The sequence below is a fragment of the Clarias gariepinus genome, chromosome 14 (genome assembly GCF_024256425.1).
Source record: "Clarias gariepinus isolate MV-2021 ecotype Netherlands chromosome 14, CGAR_prim_01v2, whole genome shotgun sequence".
Taxonomy (NCBI): Eukaryota; Metazoa; Chordata; class Actinopteri; order Siluriformes; family Clariidae; genus Clarias; species Clarias gariepinus.
The window spans coordinates 22,488,822-22,510,632 of NC_071113.1; the positions used below are offsets into that span (position 1 = coordinate 22,488,822).

At 38.5% G+C, this 21,811-nt stretch overlaps 1 protein-coding gene across 1 annotated transcript in view; it reads left to right on the plus strand.

Annotated features, from left to right (window-relative positions):
- Positions 1–21,811, plus strand: part of prkcea (protein kinase C, epsilon a) — a 60,186-nt gene that overhangs the window by 32,382 nt on the left and 5,993 nt on the right. The window contains exons 4-13 of the mRNA XM_053511376.1: positions 1,513–1,547; positions 1,739–1,827; positions 1,958–2,087; positions 3,290–3,432; positions 3,667–3,766; positions 4,113–4,321; positions 5,556–5,729; positions 13,236–13,390; positions 21,104–21,242; positions 21,329–21,517. Coding sequence (XP_053367351.1) covers positions 1,513–1,547; positions 1,739–1,827; positions 1,958–2,087; positions 3,290–3,432; positions 3,667–3,766; positions 4,113–4,321; positions 5,556–5,729; positions 13,236–13,390; positions 21,104–21,242; positions 21,329–21,517 — 1,363 coding nt within the window. The remainder of the gene's footprint in view (positions 1–1,512; positions 1,548–1,738; positions 1,828–1,957; positions 2,088–3,289; positions 3,433–3,666; positions 3,767–4,112; positions 4,322–5,555; positions 5,730–13,235; positions 13,391–21,103; positions 21,243–21,328; positions 21,518–21,811) is intronic.

Consider the following 21,811-nt stretch of genomic DNA (forward strand, 5'->3'; position numbering starts at 1 on the left):
TCTCTCTCTCTTACTTTCTCTCTGGCTCTCTGAGTACATTCACATGCACGCACATATTCGCTGCCAGAATCTGAATACTAAACTGGTCATGTAATCAGCATATACCTTACGGGCAAAATAAATAAATAAATAAATAGTCTTTGATTCAAATGAAAGCGCTTGAATAAGGACAGCATTATATGAATTCGTGGAAATGATAGCTAGATATCATTTCCATTCATCTCCTGGTTTTCTATCTACCTCTTTCATGCAAATGTCTGAATGGTGATGCCAAAAACACTATGTGAAAACAGAGAGATGATGTGATAAAGAAGACTGGAAAGAGTGTGTACACCATAATGTTTATTCTTTGTGTTGAGTGTAAAATCTAAATTTTTGTGTGATTCCGAAGTGGCACAGATGAACAGATGAGCCCTTACGCAAAGAAAATATATTTCATTATATATTAACTGTCATTATATTAAAAGATTTTGTGTTTTGATTTACTGGTAAATTGAAAAGATTTTATAATGCTAATATTCCTTGTTGCTACACTAACCGATACCAACTAATAATTAATAGAAAAAAAAGTTTAAAAATATATTTATAATAAAAAGAATAATATATTGTATTTGTATAATTAAAATTACAAAAGGATTTGCCGCTTTTTTTGAATTAAGAAATATATTCAAATGTATATCCTAATGTATGTAATCTTATATTCAACAATATACTTCATAATATATAAAATTTGATTTATATAATAACTTTATAGGCATTAATCAGAGCATGCCGACAAAGTAAAAGTGTGTACGTATAATTCTTGAACATGCACAAAGTTTAAATAACGTTTCAATAAAACAATTATAAGTATAAATTCAATATATCTCCATACATGGGTCCATTCATATCTTGCAATATATTAATAAATATAATCACTACTTTTCTATATATGGAAATGTATTATTTAATATATTGCATTATATTTTACAATATATTGCTATATTTTTTTCCTTAAGGGTGGTAGTCAAAAAAGTGCCCCAGACCTCCTCAGCTTTAGTCATCTTTACCGTTCTTACTATCCTCTCCTGCATTTCCCTTCTATTGTATATGGTGTGTGTACTACAGCCTATTGTAATATAGACCTCTTATTTAAGCAAGTCCTTTAGGACAGAAAAAGATGTGCTGATAGAACCGACAGACAGCTGTGGTTATTTTTACTCCTCTGCTGTTTGGTTCTTTTTTTGCTCTCAAGGCCGTACAGTTAGTCAATTTGCATAACGGTGTGCGTGTGTGACACCAAACAACACTGTGTCTGTGTGTCACAACACAATGTTGTCTTTTTTCTGCCGTCAGTAAGCGCGGTGTGAGTTCCTTTTTTTAAAATGACGAAACAGCGCCCTCTACTGCTAACATCAGGCTGCACCGCTTTTTGGCTGTGATTCTGCGCTGTGGAAAATTCAGACATTTATACGTGTTGACAGAGCATGATATCCGGGTTGTCTAACATGTGTTTTCTGTGTTCATTTGCAGGGGTGTATTAGGAAAACAGGGATATCAGTGTCAAGGTTGGGACTTTTCACCTTATTATGTGTACTTAGTTTTTTTTTTCTTTTAGAGAAAGACAAGATATACCAGTATCTAATATAAATATACTCACTCTTCTTGTAGCAGAGAACAAACTTTCATTTTTTATCTCTTTATGTGATTTTAAATTTCTTTTTCTATTTTTCTTTTTTCTTTTTTTTTTTTTTTACAGTCTGCACCTGTGTAGTTCATAAAAGATGCCACGAGCTCATCATAACAAAGTGTCCCGGGCTAAAGAAGCAGGATGACACTCCAGAGGAGGCCAGTCTTCACTCTAATTTCATCAACATGATATAGTCAGATATATAAAATAGAGTTGTTGTTTTTTTACCCCCACAGAGCCGTAAATCCAGAACAAATAAATAGCGAGTGATGTCATTTCTCTTCACAGGTTGGCTCTCAGCGCTTCAGTGTAAACATGCCTCACAAGTTCAGTATTCACAATTATAAAGTCCCCACCTTCTGTGATCACTGCGGTTCTTTACTTTGGGGGCTGATGCGGCAAGGACTTCAATGCAAAGGTAAAGCAGTTATTAGGAGTGTTGTTATGAATGCGTTGTTAAGACAGTAAGGTTTTTTTTATTCAAATTTCAATTGAATTTATCTATTTCATTTCTTTTACTGTTAAACTGAAAGAAGCACACACATCATGTCATTGGTATGAATCATTCTTGTGCTCGTTTGTTCCTACATTCATGAAGCATGCATGTCTGTGCTGAATAAAGATGAGACCACTAAAGCGTTTCCTATATCAAACAAAGAAGTTGTCTCTGTTTTTCATATCAAGTATGAGAAGAAGGAATGAATTTGAATGAATTTAAAGCAGTAACTGTGAGATATTTCTGTCTGTACTGTAGCTAACTAAGAACTGTGCCTCCTAATGTGAAATACGGCTCTGGCTGTAGTTCTGGAGTAATGAGTGCTGTACATAGTTTATCTTATATTCACATCCGACTGATAGCCAGTAGGAGTAAACAATTACTACTAATATTAGTAAATATAAAAATTGGAATTGTTTTATGAAAGTAGCAAAATTGAACGTAGCCTAAGGTACATTTACCTCATATGCTGATCAGCCATGACAGGTAAAGTGAAAACCACTGATCACCAACTATTTACCAGGAAACTGGTGACAGGATCGTGGCCACCCAAGGCTCACCTAGGGTTCCAAAGGCCAGCGTGTCTTGTCCGATCCTACAGAAAAGCCACTGCAGGACAAATTTCTGAAAGAAAATTTGTGCACCCAGTGCACCAGAACCCACCATGCACAGGACACAGTAGGCAGAGAGGCAAAGGCTGATAACACGGCTTCCAATCTCCCCAGATCCCATTCCAGTGGAATGCACTGGACAAACACACCACAGAACACCCACTAAGGCCTTGAGGGGCCAAATCTTGGGTTTTAATTTTAATGGTTTTAATGTTATGGCTGATCGGTATATGTACAATTTGTGTGAATGTTCATACTTGTGTCAGATTTACTGTAGCAAGAGTCAAATCACACCTTGTTCTGCAATCCTGTATACACAGGTTATTTAAATAATAGTGCCCCCTGGTGAGGGATCTTCTCCTGTTAAATCTAATTCTTTTACTAAGTTTATTAAGTGTTAATTCAGTGACTGAACTATCAACCTTGAGGTGTTTGACATGAATCAAAACATTCATGTTGGAGATTCACAACCAGAAAGATCTCTTTCTTTTCCTCTGTCTGCTCACATTGCAGTTTGTAAAATGAATGTTCACCGGCGTTGTGAGTCCAATGTAGCTCCTAACTGTGGGGTGGATGCGAGAGGGATAGCAAAGGTTTTGTCTGATCTGGGAGTGACACCAGACAAGATCTCTAACAGCACCCAGCGCCGGAAAAAGGTAAATATAACTCAGGCTTTAAAATTTGTAGCAACGATTTTGATAAAAAAAAAAAAAAAAACATTTACAGAGCATACAAATTGCCTAAATAAAAATTGCTTTAATTTTAAAAGGATTGACATTTGATTGTGAAAATGATGATTAAAATGATGCAGAAATGTGATAATAGATTAAAGAACTACATTAATGACAGTAAGAATAATTAGTAATGTAATGGTTCTGTTCTCTGTGTAGTTGACTCCAGGGCAGGATGCCCAGCCAGCCACTTCAGAGCCAACCTCATCAGAAGAATCTGATCGCTGCAAATCAGCTCCGACATCACCTTGTGAACAGGGTAATGAACAGATATCGCTCCCACTTTATTTATCTTTGTCTTAAGTTGGTTTAAATTTTAATGTATGAATAAAACAAAATAGACAATCCAAAAGGCAGATATTTAAAAAAAATTATTAATAATAAAAGATGCAGTAATTGAGTATTTTTGTTTGTCTATGGCTAGTTTTAATAGTAAATACTACATAGAGATTGTTGAGCCAAAGTTTTTTAACTGACAAATTCATTTTCAAAAACATTGTAAAACTTTTGTGTTAAAACAAAGTACTTTTCATTGAAATTGTACATGCATTCACACAATGTAAATGCATTAATTACTGAACTGTTTTATTTATTTTCTGTCTCAGAGCTGGCCGAGCTTGAAAGCATACGTAAGGCTTTGTCATTTGGCCAAGAGCACAAGTCTTCCTCGTCCTCCTCCTCCATGGCAGCTGGGCTCCAGGGCTCAGTAAACGACGGCCATGAGAACGGAGATCTGAAGAGTGTTCAGTCAAAGAGGATGAGCCTTGATCACTTTTCATTTATCAAAGTGTTGGGAAAAGGCAGCTTTGGAAAGGTGGGTATTTGCTCTCTTAATATACACTGTAACAGATCCATGTTTAAGAAGGGCTCGCATCAAACAAAGGAAGCAGGTTAGGAGACTGCTGATATTAGTGGAATTAACTCTCCAACACATTATTAAAACCCAGGAACAATTATACAGAGTCATAAACTTTATGGAAGAAATATGGTCAATAAAAAATCATGAATGGATTTCTGAGATCACAAATTCTCTGTGAAGTTGCATCATAAAAACAAATGACATCAGAACAGCTATGTTTAATAGAGAAAGTAAGAGCATTTTCACTAAAGAAAAAAACGTGACTTGAACTTTCAGGATTGGGATTAAAGAGCTGTGTGGCCAAAGGAAAATGTTAGTGAGGCTAATCAGTGTTTCCTAGAAAGCATGAAAGTTGGACTTCAAAGCAATGGAAAAAGGTCTGATGTGGTCTGATTAGTCCAGATTGACCATATTTCAGAGACATGTGTGCATCATGGTTAAAAAAGGAAGTGCGTGAATTGATATACCCATTGTGCATAATGCCCACTTTATGAGCCTGTGGAGGTGGTGTTATGATCTGGGGTTGATTCGGTTGGTCAGGTCTAAACTCAGCAATGTTATGTGACAATAAAATAAAGTCAACTGATGACCTGTGTGTATTGAATGACAAGGGCATCACTGATTTTTTTTTCCCCTTTGATGGCAATTGCATATTCCAGGACTAAACTGTGATTTTATTTATTTATACATTTTTTTGAGGTTTGGGTTAAATTGTTCGCCATATTGCATACGGTAATCAAAGCTAAAGATTATCAAATGGAATAGTGCATGTGTGTGACTTTTTTGGCTTGTATATAAATATAACACTAAAGGAAAAAGCTTTGGTAAGGCCTTTCTATGGGACAGCAGCAATGATATTAAGATCATGCAGTTCAAAGTGACAGTAGGTGTGCAAAAAAAAAAAGGAAAATTAATAATTAGGGTCTCTTCAGGTACAGTGCTTGATTTGTAGGACTACGTACAAAATACTAACTAATTTTGAAGTAATGGCTTAGAAAGTTCTAGACATATGTAAAGATAATTATATAATTAGTAAAATTATTACAGCTACTTTAATTTGGATTTTTTTTAGAATCAGTGCAGATTTTATAAAATAAATAAATAAATAAATAAATAAAGGGGTGGAGTGTCAGAGGATAAAAAGGTGTAAAATAGTGGTTATGCCCATTTCTCTATTCTTCCTTTCCAGGTGATGCTGGCTGAACTGAGAGGCACAGATGAGGTTTACGCTGTAAAGGTGTTGAAGAAAGACGTCATACTGCAGGATGATGATGTCGACTGCACTCTGACTGAGAAACGCATCCTTGCTTTGGCCAGAAAACACCCCTACCTGACCCAGCTCTTCTGCTGCTTCCAGACCAAGGTATTGGACCTTCAATAATCTATAATGTTAAATATAGTAAAATAATTATAGATATATATTATATATAATATTTGATAATATATTTACAATAATCTAAATAGGTTGATTTAACCAGAATGTGCCATATTTAAAGTCAGAGCACACACACACACACACACACACACACGAATAGTTTTCGAATAATATTCACCGCATTAATGATCATTTAGGTGCTGCACATTTACAGTACGCAGGTGCTAAAATGTCACCAGAAGGGGGCGATGCAGCTCCAGTCTCACCCAGCAGGAAGGAAACAAGGCATGTTCCTGGCATTATTTGTTACCAGGGTTTACAGTCTGTGGTTTAGAGTGATGCTTTTGTGCTTTGCTAGGCAGTGTCATGCAGGAAACGTGTCAGATTGCTTTAATAAGTCAAATTCAGTGCGAGAATAAATTTGGTTTGTTGTTTCAAATTGAGTCAGCAGGTTGTTTGAAAGGTGAATGAAATTATAGTTGATAATTGCAGTCTATTTCATTACTGTTACCAACAGCACTTTATAAAACCCTTATAACTATGTTTTACACGCCTTTGCTACATCTGCTCTTGCATACATTATGAAGAGAGCAGAGAAACAGTCACAAAGGCGCGAAGGAGAAAAATCCTGGAAAAAAAGCACAGAGGAAAAGAGGAAAATAAAGATATGAAGTAATCAAGGTTGAACTCCATATGAACCTCAGGCTCTGTGCTTAATCAGTACTGGAATCGCGGCCACGCTCTTATCGGCCATAATTACAGCGCAGCAATGTAAATAATGTTACATAGCGGGTTCTAAGAGGGCCTGTTAGGACCACGGAGAGACATGTTGGTGCAGAGAGAGAAAGCGGCAAAGCAGGAGGGGATTAAAGGAGATGAGAAGGAGTTAGTGGAATGGCGGTTGAGATGATCTGAATAGAGTTGGAGTAAAGAGCGGTTAATGATTTTATGGAGTTTGGGACGTTTACATTGATGAGAGTTAAAGAAGAGGATCACAGTTAGGCAGATTTAAAAAAAAAATGCACACAAAAAGGTCATTTAAAACTTGGGGAAAACTACAGAAATGCTGAGAAAAACTACTGTACTGTACTGTACTGTATTGTTCTACAATATTATCAATTAAATGACTATCATACATGCAATAGACCTTACTATAATAATCATTAGAGTATCAGGGGAAAAGATCACAGTTGGAGCTTCTCTAACAAACATCATACAATAAACATAAACACTCTTTACAAGAACCGGACCCAGACTATGAGCCGTGATTAAGAATCTCTAAGCAAGAGTAATCATGTGATAAACACAACGGGTCATGTGCCAGGAGTGAGAAAGAGAATAATGATGCAAAACAGAATTTTAAATACACAGAACTAAAAAGACTTAGGTTCATGAAATCAGGAAGAACTCACAACAAGAGCATGAAATTTGACAGATCTGATATGCAGGGGGTTGATGAAAGGTGTAGTCCAAGGCCGGTGACCCATTTTCCAAACTCCCCAGATCCCAATCCTATCGAGCATGGGATATGCCAGACAAACAAGTCCGATCAACAGAGTCCCCACCCCGAAACCCACCGCACCCAAAGGATGTGCCAATGTCCTGGTGCCAGACACCATATCACACCCCTAGAGACGCCACATCCTGAGGGGATAGAACCTAGGTGGTTTAAAAGTTTATGTTTTTAATGTTATGGATGAGTGGTGTAAGTAATTAGCTCTGAGAAGCTAAAAAACACAATTAAACAAAACAAGGTCACTGAGAGAACGTCTCGTGTTACTTTGCTGTAACCCTGTTCCCGAAAAAGGCGGGAACGAGATGCTGCGTGAAAACGCTATGGGAACATCTTTTCGTGTTGCCGGCATGTGTGTATCAAACACGACAAATTTTGGCTTATATAACCTCGGTCAGGTGACGTCATCTGATGAGACGCACCTGCAGGTTATAAATAGGAGTAAACCGGAAACATTCCTCAGATCGATTTTGTCTGAACGGACATCCGGTCATGTAGGTAGTGCGGCATTGGTGCGCAGCATCTCGTTTCCGCCTTTTCAGGAAACAGGGTTACAGCAAAGTAACCTGAGACGTTCCCTTTCAATGGCTACACTCGATGCTGCGTGAAAACGCTATGGGAACGAGAATACCAACGCTACCGCACTGGTACAAATGTGTGCGGAGAGGACAACCTGCCGCATCACACACTTGCTGCAGGGGAATACCTCTGGCCAGCGCAATATATGAGGCGATCCCCCTGGGTGAATGAGCCCTAATTCCTAGAGGCGAAGTGAGCCCAAGCGCCTTATAGTTGAGAGCAATAGCATCTCTCACCCAGTGTGACAGGGTCTGTGTAGTGGCGGCCGCCCCACAGTTGCAGCCACATAACATATGAAAAGCTGCTCTGATTTACGCCACTGGCTGGTGCAGTGTACGTAAATCTGAAGAGCACGTACTGGACACAGTAAGTGAAGTCTCTCCTGCTCCGAAGCTGTAGAGGACGGAGGACAGAAAGCTTCAAGAACAACACGGTGCATGGTTAAGAATGGAACTTTCGGAAGATAGTTCGGTGAGGATGCGAAATGGCCTTGACTAGCCCAGGGGCAAAGTCCAGGCAGGATGGGGAGACTGATAAGGCGTGCAGATCTCTAATCCTCTTAAGAGAGGTAATGGCCATAAGAAAAACCATCTTAAGGATCAGAAACCTGACAGGCACTGACTCTAGAGGTTCAAAAGGGGTGTCAATTAGACCTTCGAGCACAATAGATAAATCTCACAAAGGGACTGTGGCTCTAGTGGGTGGCCTCAACCGTTTAGCTCCACGAATGAATCGGGCAACTAAAGGGTGTTTTCCCACAGTAACCCCATCAATTAGAACATGACAGGCTGAACTAGCAGCTACTTACGTTCTGAGAGTACTAGGGCACAAGCCCGAGGACAACTTTGCCCCTCAGAAACTCCAGCACTGAAACAATTCGGCAGTGGACTGGGTGCTTCGTCATGCACCAACTTTTAAATACATTCCATTTGAGGGCATAAGCTCTTCTAGTGGAGGGAGCCCCAGCACTTAGAATAGTATGAATTATGCTGGCTGGAAAACCAGATTGACTTAGTTGGTCCCGTTCAGGGGCCAAACGTGAAGGTTCCAAAGCTCGGGCCGGGGATAAAATATTGTCCCCCGTGCCTGAGACAGAAGATCCCTCCTTACTGGAATCACCATGGTGAGCCGTCGAGGAGAGATACTGGATCCGAAAACCACACTCTGGTCGGCCAACGGGGCGCTATCAATAAAAGGCGCAAACGCTGTTGACGGACCATCGCCAAGACTCCCAGGAGCAGAGCTATCAGAAAAAACGCATAAAGGCGTAACCTGGGCCACGTTCGGGCCAAGGCGTCCAGACCCAGGGGAACTGAAAGAGTCCGAGAGTAGTAAAGGGGACATTTGCTGTTCTTGCGAGGCAAAGAGGTCCACCCCTGCTACATGAAATCTCTCCCAGATTGACTGACTACTTCGGGATGGGGTTTCCATTCCCCATGTGTCAGAGCTTGACTGTACAGTACAACTGCTCCCACATTCATATGCCCTGGAATGTAAATTGCCCTGAGGGACAGGAACCTGGTGCGCTAGCTTATTTAGCGGCGCGAGCACAGTCGGCCCTGGCAATTAATATATGAGACTGCCGTAGTGTTGTCCACCCGCACTAGGACATGGTAGCCTCTCAACTGCTGAAGGAAGTGCTTTAGGGCCAAAAATAGAGCCATCATTTCAAGGCAATTGATGTGCCACGCAAGAAGAAGCTCCCTTGGGCTGGACGGTCATCTAAGACCGCACCCCAGCACGTGACGGAAGCGTCTGTTGTTAGCGTTTGCGATGACAAGACGAACAGGTTCGATTCCTGCCTCTGTGTACATGGAGTTTGCATGTTCTCTGTGTGCTTGGTTGGTTTCCTCCAGGTACTGTGGTACATGCAGATTAGGCTAAATGGCATTCTCAAGTTGCCCTCAGTGTGTGAATGACTGTGTTTATGTGTGTGTGCCCTGCAATGGATTGACACCCTGTCCAGGGTGTACCCGGCCTCATGCCCTAAGTCTCCTGGGATAGGCTCCAGGCCACGTCCAACCCTCTATACAGAATACAGCAGTATAGACGATGAGTACAGAGTTATTTACAGAATAAATAATGTGTTTATTGTTAACAAATATTACTGGAATGTTTTTCAGCAATCGATAGACTATCCATCAGAAATTACCACATGATTAAAACACATCTTTAATCTGTCTTTGTCTCGCATTAATTAATCAATTACATCTCACGTTCTCATGTGCTCAGCAATTCTGCTCTTTCGTGAGAAAATGTTTGTAATTTTGTTTCCCTCTTTCACTGTTCTGTTTCAATGCTTTTTCTTTAAGAGACCTGCTGCTTTCACAAAGACTGTCTCAATGTTACTGATTGTTTAGCTCTGGTTCCTCATTTTGCTTCCTCTACACTTTTGCAATAGGATGTGGAAGATAGAGAATTATGAATTCATAGTTCTTCCTAAAGTTTATATAGCTTTATGTTTTTACATTCTTGTTCCTTAGAGTCTCACTTTTTACTACGCTTTTTTTTCTTCTTCTAAAAATCAAAAATCTACAGCTGATGTTCTTGGGATTGAAACCCTGGACACTGGGTTTGTTTTTGTTGTTCGCGGTGTTGTGAATCATCATGTTTCAGAGAGCAGACAGTTTGCACTCCAGGCTCCAATCCTTTGGGCTTTGCCTGCTTTGCTATCTCCCAATCAAAGCTGTACTGCTACAGCTTACTCCACCCGGAAGACATTATTTGTCTGTTTCTAATTAGGAGCAGGCACTGTTTGTTCACATTTGATTGGGTGGTCCTCAGTCAGGATTCTTGGCACATTTAAACAATTTCTAAGCATCCTGTTTAAAACTGTTCTCTATATAAAGAACAAGACATGCTTAAATAGTGGACATGTTGTCGACAGTATAATTGTGTACAAAATGTAGATTATATCACGTTGAATAGTAATTTGTACTGAACAAACCTTCAAGGTTTGAACTTAAGCTCAGGCTTCTGTCTGGGCAGAGTTTTGCATGTTCTCTCTGTGTTTGTATGGGTTTTTCCAGGTTCTCCTGTTTTCCTACTCTGTCTAAAAAACAAGCAGTTTGGCAGAATGGTTGTGCTCAACTGCCCCTAGGTGTGAATGACTGTGTGAATGGTCCCCAACAATAGCCTGGCACCCCACCCATGATGAGTGTTCTCGGGATATTTTCAATTACAATTTCCATTCACTCCAACTTTTTTTAAGTATAACAGTGTTCCTGGCACAACATAAGGTTCATGAGGACATGGCTTGCCAAGTTTGGAGTGGAAGAACTCGAGTGTCCTGCACAGAGCCCTGACCTCAGCCCCAATGAACACATTTGGGAACTGGAACAGCAACTGCATCCCAGGACTCCTCACCTCAGGACATCTGGCTGAATGAACACAATCCCCACAAAATCAAGTGAAATTGCTTCCCAAAAGAGTGTGGGATATTATAACAGCTAAAGGGGGCTAAGTCTGTAATGAGAAGTTCAACAAGCACATATGAATCGGGTGTCCAAAACTGTTGACCATATACTATATTTATCAGGCTTATTGAATTTTGATTGCTGAAATAAAATTTCCAACCACAGAACCTCAAGCTGTTTACTTGTATTATAAAATATTTTGTATTATATTACCAGTGCTGTTACAAATGTGCCTACTTGACCTGTGATTTATTGTTTTGGCTTGAGCTCCAAACAATTCAAACTATTTTATTTTGACTTATAATAACTTACTGACATTCACTACTATTAAGAAAATTATTGACCCCCTGTCTATGCTTTATGGATCCAATTTTGATTTGAATTCATATTCATTTTTTTTTATTTAACTTCCCTTCATCTGGAGCATCTTTAATATGGCTGCATGTATTATGGCTTTTTAGGACATATTGATTACTAGACTAGACTAGATGTTTGCAAAGTGTCCCCAAAATAATTTTTGTTTCGGCTATAACAGTTTCTTCGATTTCTTGAATTAAATTAGTAATTAATTTAATAATTTCTTTATTAAAATTCCACATTTTTCTAAGAAGGCTATACACTCTCTAAATGCAACCAAGGAAGCCTCAGGGCTTTAATGTTTGGTAGCGACACCTTTTCAGCTCACCTAGAATGTGTGAAATTATGCTGACATTCCCAACATTTTTTTCTTTAATTACGTGTATAATGCTTAATATTATTCTACATAACTGCAGTTAAAGTTCAATCCATTCAAGAACTTTGAAATTCAAGTCGAATTGCTTTTCCCCACACATCTTTAGAAGTTGTATGTCCTTGATGTATGAGTGAATAGTTCATTGTCAGTAAGATATTTCAGGACTGAGCTCAGCACATCTCACTTTACCGTACTAGAAGGCTCTTCCTTTTTGCCAAACCTATGGCATTGTTTCACTGTAAGGACATAAAAAAATGTGTGTCACCTTCCGTATCGCAAGCAGTAGAAGAACAAGCAACAATGGCACATAATGAGAAATTGCGCAGTGGATATCTGTATATGTTCCCCTTAACGATTTCCCACATCAGCAAACAGGAATGCAGGAAGGCCGACCTTTCCTTTTCTTATTCCCCTGGGGGGGAAGAAGCTTCATCAGTCTGGATTAAAGAGCATGTTGATCCTGCTGTGCTGTTGAAAGTCTATTGTTTATATATATTATAACTTTGTATTTGTAATGTTAGTAAGGAAACAGAATTGGTTTTGCTTTGCAAACGAGCAATACTGGTGCATTAGAAAAGGGTTATCCATATGATGGTGAGACGGTGGGCCTTATGCAGCCGCAAGCATTTTCAGTAGTATCACAACACTACATTGTTTATTTTTTATTTTTTATTTCTTAGCCTGTTCTTGCCCAGTTGCTGTTTTATTTTTCAGAAATAATTGTTCCCATGTTTGTGTGGAGCAACACAGTTAGAATTTAAATATTTGAAATTTGCTAAATTTGAATAATTTGAAATGAACCGTAACACAACACTATAGTATAGAGTATAAACACTAACATATCGACTCACATTACTGAGTGCTCAGAAAAAATGCATCAAGGAAAGGAGCCCTTATTGTTTTAATTAGTTATTATTCATTATTATTAGAACAACAGGATGTTATTTACTGTATATGTAAATTGAAGGCAAAGTTTGTCTGGTCTGTTCATGTTGTACCCATTAAATAGAATTAACTACATTTACAAACATAATTTATTGTAGTTAAAAATACAAAATGTTAATTCGGAGAAGCTTCACATTTTCTGGGTCTCTTATTTAATTTGATGCTTAGATCTTTGTGTCTGTAGATTTTTGGTGCATGTTCTCCTCTTGTCTTTGTGGGTTTCCTCTGCATTCTCAGGTTTCCTCCCCCTTCCTAAAAACATTGTGGAATCTTACAGCTCTTCTCTCTCTGTTTTTGTCTCCCCACAGGATCGGTTATTCTTTGTTATGGAATATGTGAATGGAGGGGATCTAATGTTCCAGATCCAGCGCTCGCGGAAGTTCGATGAGGCCCGTTCACGTTTTTATGCTGCTGAAGTCACATCTGCCCTCATGTTCCTGCATCAAAATGGAGTCATCTATAGGTATGTTAATAAACACATCTGTACAAAATATCAGCACAGATCAGATATTAACGCATAACGTAACTGTATGTACTCTTAAAACACTTATGAGCCAAAACCTGTCCTAAAAGTGCAAACACTGAATATAACAACCGACCACGTCTCGTCTAGCCTGCCGAGCCAGGCCATCCTGCTAATCTCAGAGAACCTGTTTTGCCAAAATCTCTACTTTTTTCTATGTTATCCTCAGTGAAAAAGAGGCCAGCTGTGGGTTCTCCATGGACTCAGAGTAGTCAGTGTAGCCTAGAGGGCAAAAATCTGTGTCAGTGCTCCACTGCGTGATTGCATTCTTATTATCATTCATTCAGTGTTAAAGGTAGGGAACAATACACAAGTTGAACACTTGGTGCCATGAAAATTAAGAGTTTGAACACTTATTCCGCAATTAGATAGACCTTTATTATCATACCGTTTTTTATTATTATTTATAATCCTATTCTCTTCCACAGTGGTGTTCATTTGGGATAAACTACAGATATACTGCGTTTTTTTTTTTTCATTCCTCATGACTTCATTTCTTAGAATGATTTAAAAGGAAAACTTTACAGACTTCACCAGATTATCAACCATACACCTATCTTCTGTGGAGCTTATCTTACATTTATCTCCCACAGTACTTATTAACTAGAAATCACTTTACATTCCTCAGAGTTGGTATTTGAGTATGCAATGTCCCTTTCTTATACATTTCATTTTATAATAGGACAGTTTTGTATATAATCAGGGGACCTAAAGAAAAGAAAGGTTACCTGACTAGGAGACATGTTAATCAGAATAAAAATGTTTTGGAAATTGGTAAGTTTCCACTCATCTGATGCTTTGGGCATAACCTAGGTGTTGTTGCATGGAAGAGGTGACAGCTCTTCAAGTGGCCCACCTCAAAATCACATCATTAGCTTTGATTGCGCTGTAAAACCAGAGCTTTTACAAATGTCAAGTGCAGAAATGCACGAAAGAACAGTTATCAGACCATTTAACGCTGTCATTATGTCGCATTTTGATGTTTGTTCAAAAGTGAAAATATGCACTGAATTTAATGTTTGAAGAAGTTTTGGAGTTTGTATGTCATATTAAATTTAATTACAATATGATTCTGTCTTTTTTCATCCATCTATAAGCTACTACTGAGCAGAAATACTCTGAACAAAGGCTTCTACAGTAGTATATAACATAAGCATACACTGCATGAAGACAGTTATGGAACAGACAGCAGTATAAATATGTATTAATATAAGGTTAGTTTATATAAATATGCAATACTGTAGAGTGTTTAGAGTAGTTTAAATACTTTCTCAATACAAAAGGCTGCATGAGCCTGAGGTCTCCGATCATACACAGGTCTAAATTATCACAGAAATGAAGAAATCAGGACAGAAATAAAATCACAGAGTAACACCTGTAAATTTTTTACACTAGGCCCCCGTGTAAATCTAATCTTATCCGGATAGGGCTTATGACTGACTACATTGTTATAGATTAACAATGGATTGCAAATGTTGTTGTTGGTGGAATTTTTTTTTTGTGGTTGTCAAAACATCGTGGTGTTGTTAATTTCGCAATGTTAGAGATGTTGAGACAACGCAGGTATTAGGTTGTTTTTAAATGTTAGAATAGTTTGATGAAATGACATCAGCGCAGCATTGACTACATGATGATGTGATAAGACTGAATGAATGCCCCTAACACAGAGTTGCAAAAACAACTTCAAAACAATATGAATACCAATCCGCTGACCTGAGCGAGACTTAAACTACAGTCACTGTGGTGAGAGCACTGTGTGTTTACCACTGAACCACTAGAGAACATGCTGTTGGTTTTTGAAAGTGCACATACATAATAATGAGTGCCACGAACAATACCGAAGGACAGCAATTTGCCGGAATATTACAATGGAAAGCATCCAAAAGGAAAAAAAGAAAAGAAAAAAAAAAACAGCTTCCCTTCGGGAAATCAGACATGATGCAGTTAGGACGCTGTGCAAGCACCATATTACAGTACAGCCATTTTGGCGCTTATTGTACACTTTACTGTAATGTTTCTAAAAAGAAATTTTGTACGAATATGAAACAGGGCATTAGTATTAGAACACTAAAAGATGAGTGATGTGAGACACACAAGCTGTGTGCTAATTCTAAATCCTGTTAAAATGTTGAGGGACCACAGAAGTGGTCAGACTTGGTGTGAATGGATGTCAATCATCAGAAATGCTCCAAATAAAGGTTCGAATTCCCTTGTTTCGATGTTGTATTTTGCGTTGTGTTGAGATGATCAATTCAACACTGTATAAATATCATTTCATCAAAGTCATTCTAACTTTCAAAAACAATGTAATCATGAGGGTGGAAATCATCGCAATTGTAAAATAATATTACAATGATCATCCAACATTAGGGTTCCTTCTGGGATGTTCCATAATGTAGTTAACAGGCCAATCATCGGACAACAAGAAATGTAAAAAGGCAGTTTAAAAAGAACAAGCTGACCCTAAAGACCCTCCAAAGCCAAATTTGGAAGCACTTTTCTGGAAAAAGAAAGCATTACCCAAAAAAATAAAACATTGAAAAAAGAAATCCAAAGATCGCATCTGGATCAGTGCCATGTAAACTTCTTTCTGATTACTGGCATTACTGGGGCATTCCCGCCAGCGTTGTATGCAAAGCAGTCGTGAAAAGGGAGGGCTTTTTTGTTGTTGTTCTTGAGAAAGAGAAGGCAGGAGAATGAGTAGAACATGCTGCAACTTGCTGGTCTAGCTGTCCAGTCTGCTTTTGATCTCCTACCCTGCAGCATTTGCCTTCTCTTTGCTTCTTCTGACTGATTAAGGTATTGGGCTACTGATCAGAATGGTGACAGCCCTAATCCCAGCACCACCAGGTCGCAGTCTTTGGGTCCTTGACCACAGCCCCTAACCCTCAACTGCTTCACTGTATCCTGTCTCAATTGTAAGCGGATTTGTAAATGTTATTCTGTTGTTATTTGTGTGTGTGAAGTGAGTCCAGGCGTCTTGACTGTGCTGTAACAGGGAGTTATCATGGCACCGAGACGTGAGTTAGTCCTGTAGTCCTATGGAACAATCACTCCTCACTAATGAGGAACACAGGAAGAGGTTTCAATAGGGTCTGATTGAGTGTGTGTATGTGAATACATATGTGTGTATGCCTGTAAGTCTGCTAGAGGGTGGGGGCAGATGAAGCAAAAATAACATCATCAGGGCTTTGTAAACTATATCTTCAACACAAGAGTCCAAGGGAGCACAGGACAATGTGTCATGTCTCCAATCAGCGGATGTTAGGTTACGTTTTGTCAGGTTTGAGATAAGACTCAGTTGCCTAAGCCGACTGATCGTAATGCAGTGAGTTGCTGGCCGTCTGACTGATTGATTACAGTAGCTAGAGTTTCTGGCAGGAGTTTTTATTGTCATTTTAAGCAGCTTTCAGACTGTCTTTAGAGCATTTAAAGCACAGCCTGCTGGCAATCACGCAGTGTTGTCATGTTAAGTGCATATTGCTTTTAAATCATTTTTGTCTATGTCTCTATCTCCAAAATAGAATTGTTACATAAAACATCAGTCTCCTGGCTCTTGTCAGAACAGTGGCTCACAAAAACACCTCTGCTGGAGTGATGCTGGTGAAGCCATGTTGACATTTTTTCCCATTCAACCATCAAAGCCCAAGTCTTTTTCCTGGGAGACTTTATCTGGCCATCTTCACACACACAGGCACGAGTGCGCGCGCACACACACACACACACACACACACACACACACACACACACACACACACACACAAAGAGATAGCAAGAGATAGTAAAAGCAAGTAAGAGAAAGGAAAAATACAGGCAGTTCTGCTGAGAGTTCCTAGAATTTGTTGAAGTGACTAACGACCTAAGGTAATAAACATACATTGCTGTCTTAGGAATAAACACAATTATTGGAAAGTGATCAATGTTGAGTATGTCACTACCTTGATGCTGATTGTTTTCCAATAACAAACATTTTTTTCTTGATTTTTTAATGAAATTGATAATATAGTTGAAATTATGAAGAAAAAAAATGGAAAAAATGAAAGTAGAAATATCCCAGAAATATTATTCTAGAAAAGTATAAACTTATCCTTAAACCTTCAGGCTCAACGTCAGATCCATTTTTCATTGTTCCTGTCTCATTACTAACTATGTGCAGTTCTGACCTGATTCATCATTTCAGGACAAATTAAGGAAATAAACGGTCTGGAGTTTCATGTGTTGCATTTGCATTTGGTAGCTGGCCAGTTCAGGAACAAGATCCTTTGGACAGATGAAATTTCAGATTAGCGTTTACCAGAATGATTAAAATGATGGCAAGAGATGAGTATGGAGAAGGAAAGAACAGTGTCATGTTCCGATGCAAACCGCATCATCTGTCAAACATAGTGAAGGCGTTTTATGGCATGAGCATGTATGACTGCCAGTGGAACTGGGTCACTGGTGTTTATTGGAGATCTGACTGCTGATAGAAGTAGCAGGATGAGTTCTGAAGTGTTTAGAGGTATACGTTCTGCTTAAGTTCAGTCAAATGCTGTGAACCTGACAGAACAGCTCTTCACAGTGTAGATAAATAATGACCAAAAACATACAGTGAGAGCACCTAGAGGCAATGAAATGGAACAAAGGGAACGCAGCATTTTGTCATGTCAGTAGGTTCAGGCAGTGATCGACTGCAAAGAATTTACGTCCATGTATTAAACACAACATTAATATTTACAGCATAATTATGTTGGTTTGTCCAATTGCTTTTGAGCCTTTGAAAATGGCAGAACTTAGTGCAATATTTTTATATATGTTAAGCACCTTGAATTAAAGCTTGTCTACATTTAGTTTCATGTTGATTGCTTCATTTGAAATTTATTGTGGTTGTGTCCGGACGCAAATTTCAGAAAATTGTGTCCAACTATTTATGAACCTGACTGTACTAGTTTGTCATGGGTTGTTGTTCAGTGTGTATAGTAAATGTTAAATAGTGGATAGTGATTACACTGCTTTTAAGGGATCATGCCACCGACCTTTCATATATCTATTTATCTATATATCTAAATTCTGTATATCACATTTATTTCTCTTCATCATTAGAAGTCGGATTGTTTGGGGCCTATAATTTCTTGCTTTTTTATGCACTTCATTTTTGCTCGTATTGCACTTTTTTACAGTTCCTGTTAGGCATGGGATTTTTTTTTTTTGGTAAATAGTAAGATTTTTAAATCAATGAGTCAGTAATCTCCACTATTGATTCATTCTGTACATTAACATTTTCAATTATAAGAAAAGTTTATGATCAGACGAGAATTGGTTGAGGAGTAATTCATCAGATTGTATGTTTTTCTTTAGCAATTTTAATGTCATTAATTAATCATTAATCATTAATTAATCATAAACTGGGGGCCAGTGGCTGGTACAATGCACTGTACTGCAAAGATCCCAGGAAGTTCCTGGAAAATTTTAAACAATAGTCTCTCATTAGTGCCATGTGCAGTGGAGTATTGGCAACTTTTGTATATTTTCACTGTTTTTTTTATTTATTATTATCAATAGATATTAACTGCAATACATCGTTGAAGTAGGCCAAATATGTAGCGTGATTTCTCTCTCATCAGTTTTATTGCAAAGACACTTAGGTATCATGTGTCTAATCTTAGTTCACGCACTGCTCAGTGGCCTGCTTACCTCAAACATGTGCTTAAAGCCCAGTGAGCTGCAGGATGACAAACAGCACTTTTCATGGATATTAAAGAGAGCAGCGTGTGACCGGAATTCTTTTTGTTTATAAAATGTTTCAGTGGCTTGTTTTTTTTTGTGAGCATTTTAAAGTCATGCTGGCCTATTCTCTTCATCTTTTTTATATCCTTACCTACAGGAAAGGTTCTTGATTTGTTCCAGTTGTTTTTTTTTTTCTTTATATTCCCTTGTCAGGTCATCTGTATTTTCAGGTTCACCAGCAATTACTTTAATCTTAACAATAGGTATGGATTATAAGGCAAAAATGCTGTATGATTGTCTCTTTTTTATATAATTGCATTGACATTTTTGTCCTCATGCTCAGAGGTAAAAACATCAAAATCTCAAGGAAAATGGTATATGTGGAATCAACTGTAGACTTTTTTCTAAGTTTGAATGTTTTCTAGTTCCTAAATTAATATGTAGCCACATACTATATATATTTTTTGTTGTTGTTGACCCATAATTAACTAATATATATATAAGAAATAAAGCACATGGCCAGGACCGGACTAGGGCTCATGAAACCTATCACGTAAACAGCCCCTGCTCTTTAGTCTGCTTTCAGCTTCTTTGAAAAAAAATTGCTTATCATCGAGGACAATCGCATAAGCCCTGGTTTTCAGTCCTGCCTTTATGTAGCCAGTTTGTTCAAGCATATGTGACAGCCATTCATATGCATTAGCTTTACTTACAGTATATTACATTTTTAAACGGCAAGTTTGAATCTCATGCAGAGTTTAGGTTGTTCTGTGATTTTTTTTTTACACACCAAAGGAAAACCCCTTTCTCTGGAGAAAAGAACCATTTGTAAATATGAGATCCCTCGCACTGCTGATATGACTGGCATGTCACATGTGACAGAAAATGTCAAGCTGACAGATCTCCTATAGATACATGTTGAGATCCATGTCCTTGGTCTAGATTCCACAGAGTAATCCTCAAGTGCACAAAGAATTCAAATATAAGAGTGCAGAAGCATATATAGCTCACCTTACCCTTTATGTGTTCTTTCCAGTAGCTAGTTAATTAAGCTCAAAGATCAGACATTTTCGAATAGGTTTAGTTTGACTTTCACACAGTTAAAGCTTTGTGTGTGCTTGTTTATGAGTGAGGGACTGGGGACATAGCCTGAGGGATGGAGATCTGGAGGAGGAAAAGAAGGACTCTGGGTGGAATGGCAAAAAGGGGAAGGCAGCTTAGATGGACGGATAAGATGAAAGCTGGCATGGTGGGTGGTCTGGTAGGTAATGAGCAATAGCCTGTTGGGAGCACTGCTATGTCCTCAGTGTATACAGACTCTTTACACACTTATTCAGTCAGATGGTGAACTGTCTGAATTGAACTGAATATTGAAATCAAAGACATTATAATTTATTCAATTCTCTAATACTATCAGGGCCCTATTAGGGTATATACTGTCATGTCATAGACACTAAATGCATACTAATAGCATTTTTAAACCACTAGTTACCATTAGGTGCAACTTTTCAAAACATAAAATAAATGGTGTCAAGATGTTGGACTACTGAGCAGAATGTCATGAGTTCAAACCCTAGGAATGCCAATCTGCTGCTGTTGGGCCTTTGAATAAGGCTTTTAACACTTAAAAAAGAGATTTAATAATAGTTTGGAATTATTGTAAGTATTCGTTTGACCTGTACTTATTGACATTAAGCAGATTTGTTTGTATAGTACATACCTGTATAGATGCAGTTCACCTAGTGCATCTGGCACTATGTTTCTAAAGGCCATGATGACCCGTGCCAGAAATACAGACCTATCTTATTAATGCTGGTGCTATTATGCTGGTGATCACAACTGTCACCCAGTTCTCATCACAGTTTAACTTGGGAGAACAAATAGTTCTGGTATTAACTTAAAACACTGACGCCCTATCACTGTCACCTTCTGTCTTGTTCTTGTCAGAGACCTAAAGCTTGATAACATTCTGCTGGATGCCGAAGGGCACTGCAAGCTGGCAGACTTTGGCATGTGTAAAGAGGGAATTCTGAATGGTGTCACCACCACCACCTTCTGTGGCACTCCAGACTACATTGCCCCTGAGGTACAAAAATAAATGTGGAATTCATACTTTAATCTTGCTTTCAGCACTGCTCGTCAATGTGTATAATATTTCACACCTCCTTTCAGATCCTTCAAGAGTTGGAGTATGGCCCGTCAGTGGACTGGTGGGCTCTGGGCGTGCTGATGTACGAGATGATGGCAGGTCAGCCACCATTTGAGGCCGATAACGAGGATGATCTGTTTGAATCCATTCTCCATGATGATGTGCTCTACCCTGTCTGGCTCAGCAAAGAAGCAGTCAGCATCCTCAAAGCAGTGAGTGACCTCACCTTTATGAGCTACTGTACTTATAGTTCATGTTTTGTCTGCACTCTTTTTGTTTTTCTCCACCTTTGTCTGATTTCTGTGATTCCTTCAGCCTTTCCCGTTGATCTCCTTGCACCTTCTTTCCTTACTTACCCTTCACTCAAGTCCACCTCAACAGTGTGTCCAGTTAAGCAGGTTCATGATTTTCATGTGTAATGCCTGATTCTCCAATCTCAACCTACATATTACCACGAAAAAGTGAAAATCAGATTACAGGGGTGAAAGAACCATTTTCTTTGTGTG